Source organism: Arachis stenosperma, chromosome 8 (genome assembly GCF_014773155.1).
Source record: "Arachis stenosperma cultivar V10309 chromosome 8, arast.V10309.gnm1.PFL2, whole genome shotgun sequence".
NCBI lineage: Eukaryota > Viridiplantae > Streptophyta > Magnoliopsida > Fabales > Fabaceae > Arachis > Arachis stenosperma.
The window spans coordinates 35,243,223-35,249,756 of NC_080384.1; the positions used below are offsets into that span (position 1 = coordinate 35,243,223).

At 35.3% G+C, this 6,534-nt stretch overlaps 2 protein-coding genes across 4 annotated transcripts; one reads left to right on the forward strand and one right to left on the reverse strand.

Annotated features, from left to right (window-relative positions):
• The first annotated feature begins 446 nt into the window (after positions 1-446).
• LOC130943870 (NAC domain-containing protein 73-like) lies at positions 447-2,792 on the forward strand. 3 transcript variants are annotated; one of them, XM_057871934.1, is made up of 4 exons: positions 447-716; positions 945-1,169; positions 1,259-1,451; positions 1,640-2,792. In XM_057871934.1, the coding sequence occupies exons 2-4, from the start codon at positions 1,035-1,037 to the stop codon at positions 2,197-2,199; spliced, it is 888 nt and encodes a 295-aa protein (XP_057727917.1). In that variant the 5' UTR covers positions 447-716; positions 945-1,034; the 3' UTR covers positions 2,200-2,792. The 3 variants fall into 3 exon arrangements, with proteins under 3 accessions (XP_057727917.1, XP_057727918.1, XP_057727916.1); XM_057871935.1 differs by having other exon boundaries at positions 948-1,169; XM_057871933.1 differs by having other exon boundaries at positions 448-822; positions 1,640-2,791.
• Positions 2,793-3,049: 257 nt separating this feature from the next.
• Positions 3,050-4,385, reverse strand: LOC130945027 (uncharacterized). Its single transcript, XM_057873679.1, has 2 exons — positions 3,644-4,385; positions 3,050-3,504 (listed from the first exon to the last, which is right to left on the reverse strand). The coding sequence occupies exon 1, from the start codon at positions 4,321-4,323 to the stop codon at positions 3,649-3,651; it is 675 nt and encodes a 224-aa protein (XP_057729662.1). The 5' UTR covers positions 4,324-4,385; the 3' UTR covers positions 3,050-3,504; positions 3,644-3,648.
• Positions 4,386-6,534: the final 2,149 nt, after the last annotated feature.

Here is a 6,534-nt window from a genome sequence, read left to right on the forward strand (position 1 = left end):
TTGTGTTTGCTTGAGATAGTGGCTGCTGGGTGGTGCATATCAGCAAATGGTTGACACAAGGTAGAGTTTGCTTTTGCCATATGGCAACAGATATAGTATGCAGCAGCCATCATTGATGTTGAGAAGAATAGAGCGCTTATTAGCTTCCTTGCTATGCATGAGAAGTCTACGTGAAGGAATGAAGTTATGGTTGGCACAAAAATCATATAAAATATATATATGTAGTTTTCAATTATTTTTCTTCTACTTGTTATGATTTTTATCATATACATTTTCATTTATTTTATAGCTTTATGTACACTCCAGGGTGACATTGGACCTAAGTTGATCTTACTCTTTGTGCTTAGACATTAGGTTGCCCCATTCCCACTCAACTCTTCCATCCCTTATTTAATGGTCTCTTTCTAAGTTAAAACTATGGTCTTAATTAATAAGATTTTAATTAAAGCTACCTTTAGTCAGAGTAGAAAGGACAAAAACTTGAATTTAGTCTTCTACAAGCTTTCATACAAATGATATATACAAAGCAAATAAACCACAAAACTTGAGATCAAAGCAACCTTATTATGCATTATTTCTCATGTGCAACTAACCCTATCTATCTCATCTTTCTAAATAGTTAGTAGTTTCATTCCTCCTCCATTTAGAATTTTCAGGGAAGGAGGGAGTACAATATTATTCACCTCATGCAAAAGAAAGAAAGCACCAAAAAAAGTGTGAGGAGAATTTAATTCCTTCCCAACCCTTAACAAGAACTTGCATGAGGGGAGCAACCTTTAGAAGAGACAACTTCTTCTTTATTATTTCCCCTTCTTATATACTGTACTCATCACTATTACTTTAAATATATTCATCTCTTAACTCAATCTACACATAAAATCACTCTATCTCCTTTGCTTGATGCATATCTCTCTTTTTTTTTTTTCTTTATTTGTTTCTTATAGCAGCGTGAAGAAGGAAAAAGAAGATATGTATCCTGAAATGGAATGAGAGAGGAGAAGGGAAACATAGGGTAACACACACAAGAGGAAATAATGACTCAGTGCAACAGTAATAATGATTACCCTGAAAACAATCATAGCACCATTGTGGAGAGGAACAAAGATAGCTTAATTAGTAGAACTTGTCCATCATGTGGTCATCATATCAAATGCCAACAAGATCACCAGGTTATTAATTCTTTTACATTTTTGTACTTCAATTTTGCATGTACAATTGGGGTGCTCATGATTATTATTTATTATGATATGATAATTAGGGTGCTGGAATTCACGATTTACCTGGGCTACCAGCTGGAGTGAAGTTTGATCCAACAGATCAGGAAATCCTAGAACATTTGGAAGCCAAGGTGAGGTCTGATATTCACAAGCTTCACCCCTTAATTGATGAGTTTATCCCTACTCTTGAAGGCGAGAATGGAATCTGCTGCACTCATCCAGAAAAGTTGCCAGGTCTTCATCAATTTATTTAAAGTAAAAGCATTTCATAATTCATGTATCAAGAGAAGTCTTTTCTGATCTTAATTATTTCCTTCCTTAAAATCTTTTTATCGCATATATATCTTTACAGTACCTCTGATTCATATATGCATGTATGAATCAAGATATAGTTATTGGTCTAATAAATTGTAGAACTGCAGGAGTAGGCAAAGATGGGTTGATCCGTCACTTCTTTCACCGGCCATCAAAAGCATACACAACAGGAACAAGGAAAAGAAGAAAGGTTCACACTGATGCTGATGGCAGTGAAACAAGGTGGCACAAAACAGGTAAAACTAGACCAGTCTACATCAGTGGCAAGTTGAAAGGTTACAAGAAAATCCTTGTTCTTTACACCAACTACAAGAAGCAAAGGAAGCCTGAGAAAACAAACTGGGTCATGCACCAGTACCACCTTGGCAACAATGAAGAGGAGAAGGAAGGTGAGTTAGTTGTGTCTAAGGTTTTCTACCAGACACAACCTAGACAATGTGCAGGTTCACTACTCATCAAAGATTCATCATCATTCCCTGCTAAACTAAAGGATCAAAGTGGTGTTCATCATCATGAAGTGACTAATAATCATAAGAACAATGGGTTTGTGGAATACTACAATGCATCCTTTATAAGCTTTGCTCAAGGGGAACAACAACATAGGTCAAACAATCCCACATTGATTTCCCATTTTCCTGCTCATGATGGGGCTCCTTTCATTCCTTGATATATTTTATCTGAAACATCACTTCTATTACTTGTACATTTTTATTATTGATTAAAAATTCTTTGTGGGACCAAGTTTAGGGCTCACATTTTTATCAATAATAAAAATGTAAGTAAGATAAAGTTACGTAAAATTTCATATGAGAAAATCTATTCTTAAAGGATGAACAAAATACTAAATAGGACTTATTACAGTTATAAGCTAAGGCATTACAATTGTATTCTGCAATGAAGAAATAAGTTAATGACCAATTACAGTTAGGAGGGGAAAGAATAAGGAGAAGCTACTTCAATGTAAAGCTGGTGGTCAGATACTTCTATTTTGGGAAAAATTGGGCTAAGAAACTAAAAGAGAAGGATGTAACTGTTGTTTTCTTCTTCTTCTTGTTCTTTTATTTTTTATTTTTTTTGTAAAAGTTTTGAAGGGTACGTAGCTTCTATCATGCTTTGTACTGTGACTGGAAACATACATGTCAAAGGCTTCATGTTCTTACTTGGATACATACTAACCTTCAATATGTACAAACATGACTTTACCTGAAGCAATATTAAACTACAGATTCTCTATGTGTTTCTTTTTCTTCGAGTTTTGGCTATATATATATATTTGCTGGTAAGGGTTAATGTTGTCAATGATTGACATTTCAACATCAAATAATATAATACTATTGCTATCATAGCAATATATAGTACGATCAATGCAACAAGCTGTGGAAGTATTCACTCAATTCAGTCAGTAATAATGTGAATGAACATTGAACAAGAAAAGAAAACTCCAGCACAGAATATTGCTTTTACTCAATCGTGAAATGTAAAGATCAACAACTTCAAGTACCAAACTAAAAAGTATTAGAAATGATGCGAGAAATGAACATTACTACTATTGGTTTATTACATGCTTTTAACTAGAAAGTGCAAATCATGTACATACTTGTGTCCAACCAAAAAAAAAAAAAAAAGAAAAGATAAGTGGTTAACTTCTCTTAATCACACTTGTTTTCTATCTCTTGAATTGCATTTTGGTGGCAGAACATTGTCAATCCTCCATGTCAACACTCAATACGGTTGGTGTAATTTACATGTACAACAATCGAGCCTATCATCGTCTTGAAGCCCTTAAGCGCCAAATAGTCGCAATTCAGAACAGTAATGCAGAGCCATCAACCTTCCACCATAGAAAATAGTATTTCAAGCTAAAAAGGAACACAGCAGCAAGGCTTAGGATTAGGAAGTCTACAAAGATCTTTCTTTGACAAGCATTGGGTACACCGAACACAAACGCGAGCATGAACACAACTTTGTTACCCTGTTAAAAATAATCTATCTGCAATAAGTTTCTAATGTATACAAAACTTGAATTGTAAAACTCAACTAGTAAATTCAATTTGGAGGACATAGGAGTGAACAAGTTCAAGCACTTCTAAAAATTCATTTAGAAAGCTTACCGAAATCACTGCTTCTTCTTCTTCTTCCGCAAGAGAAAAACATCAGTCTCCTCGTACGCATATTCAGGATGCAGGTGGTCACGAGGGACCTTCTCGATATCGAAAACCTCATCGCACATCTCCCAGAACTTCTTGTGCGCCTCCGGGGACCTCACCTGGTACCCGAGCAACACGACGCCGTCTTCGGACACCAGGGCTTCCATGGCGGAAATCAAGTGCTGCACCGACTCCTCGATGTAAACCACGTCCGTCGCCAAAACCACGTCGAACGGCGGGTTAAGTGCCTGGATCTGATCCTTATTGTTCCAGTACAACACGGAGTGCTTCAGATTCTTGCGTAGCACGGGTTTGTTCACCTTCAGGTTGCGCTTCAGCGCCGGCATCACGGGCGAGATGTCAGTCAGGACGATGTCCGTCAGACCGAGGAGGTAGAACCCCATGCCGGCGACGCCGCAACCGGTGCCGAGCTCCACGGCGCGTTTGGAACGGAAATCCAGGAGGGGGGAGTAAGGGTTAGGGTCTGTGTTGGTGAGTGGGGACCAGCGATCGGCGAATTTGACGAGGACGAGGGAGCACGGCCAGACGGAGGTTCCTACGTGCATGGATCCGTTGTCTTGCTGGAGGGAGAGGACGGAGGTGCCGACCGGAAGCTCGATCACCGGTGAATCTGTGAACTTCATTTTCTGTCGCACTTCTCTCTGTCTCTCTCTCTACGCTTCGTTTCGCTATTCTTTTTTTTTTTTTTTTGGTTAACGCTATTCTTCTTTTTCTTGCTTTTTTTCGTATTTATTTTTGGGCTTAATGTGGGCTGAAAGAAAGGATTTAACTATTTTGGGCTTATTTATGCCATGGGTTTGGAAATTAGATGGGTTCAGTGCGGGCCCAAATATAAACAATTTGTGGCACTACGCAAGTATTACTGACCAAGAATTAATCCAAAAACAGTATCCGAACATCAAAAAACGCATAACACAATCATTAGTGTTAATCCAGAAACGGAAATATTTAATAACTAAAATAAATTAGCCAAAATCAACTAGAATTTATTTTATTTAATTTTTATTAATTATTATATAATAATTAATAAAAGTTAAATAAGATAATTTCTGGTTAATTTTTTTGTTTTCTTAGCATTGCCGTTTCAGAAATTAGGACTAGAACACAGGACAAATACGGAATTAACGTTGTGCGAATGAGTATTTCGTATAACCAAAATATGTCTCCTTTGAAAATGTATAAAGTTTCAGCTATTTACTTTGTGTGCGCATGTGTTACTTGCGTAGTGACTCAGATTTTGCTGTTTCATGTTGATCTAACTGAGTTCGCTACGTGAAATGGAAAGCTCTTACGATTTGACTACTACTTGGTGCATGGCATGTATACTTTCTCTATTCCGTAACATATATATCCTTTCCATACACAATAATAAATTGCATCATATTTACCAGAAAGACGACTATCAAATCATTTGGTATAATCGGGAACACACAATTTTGATAACATTGTGTCCCACCAACCCACGAGACCTTGTAACCAAAAGTATAACAAAATCATATAGAGCGCCGAGTGCGGCAGTCAAAACTCAATAACATTGTTATCATCACTATCATTTCTCTTTTACTGTTTTACCTCTTTTTTTTTCTTTTTCCTTTTGATCCGTATGTTATCTTTCCCTTTTCATGGATATGATGCAACCGAGTCGGTAACACTCTCATGTAAGACAGTAACTACACTCATGCATATCTACATTGTCTTCCTATATCCTCCAAAAGTTGTTTTTCGTAGCCTAATTCATTATGTAGTAGAGACTAGAGATTCCATTTTCCAAATATAAAAAGATCAAGTGGTGAAACAAAGAACAAGTTAGGCGCTAAGTGAGTTTATAAACCACTAAACTTATATATATTTATAGTTCGGATAAAATAATAAATTTAATTTTAATGCGGTATAAGACAGTTTTACATATTGATTACGTAAATCGTGATAAAAAATAAATATAATTAAAAAATTGTATAAAATATTTTATATTATTAGTATATTAAAATTAAATTATAAAAATTAAAAAAAAAGCCACATTGTTAACATAATATGTGAATGTTAATTAGATTTAAATTTACATTTGAATTTAAATCAAACCGTGATAAATTTTTTTGGTGATTTCTAGCACATATTTCTTGGATTTTAATTTGGTGCAGTGTGTGTATCTTTGTGTCTAAACTTACAACTGTTGATAAAAAAAAATGAAGTGCTAACTATATAATGAGACATGAAAAGAAGAAGAGGGATTGGCCAAAGGAAGAAAACTTGAAGCAGAAAGAAAATGAAGGAAAATATGTATATATGATCACTTAAAAAGTAAAAATTGATAAAAACCTGAAATGTCTCTACTTATTATAGCAACCTTATATAACTTGGTGGAGAGTTAATGAAAAATGGCACAATAATTAATTTCATTTTAATAAGAAAGAATAGAATCATGGTTTTATTATGTGAATGAATGGAAATTGTATCTTTTGAGTGTAAGTTTGACAGGGAATAGCCATAACAACAGAGAGATGAAACTATAAGCAATAATGGAGTCCAAAAGCGGTTCTTATATCCTTTGCCCCCACAACTCCACAAACCCTCCCTATCCCCCTTTATTAAAAATTAAAAGCCACCATTTTTTAAAAAGGAGTCACTAGTTAGCTAGCTTTCAGGATTCAAAGGAATATGCATGGATCTCTCTACTTTAACCCCTCCAAAATGGTTTTATAACAACAAACTTTTCAGCCTTCATCATCCACATTTCACAACTTTTCCTCCTTGCATATCTATTCTATCTGAATTTTGTTATTGGTTGAGTGTTCTTTTAATTAAGTATACAAATAACATTTATATGAGATATACAC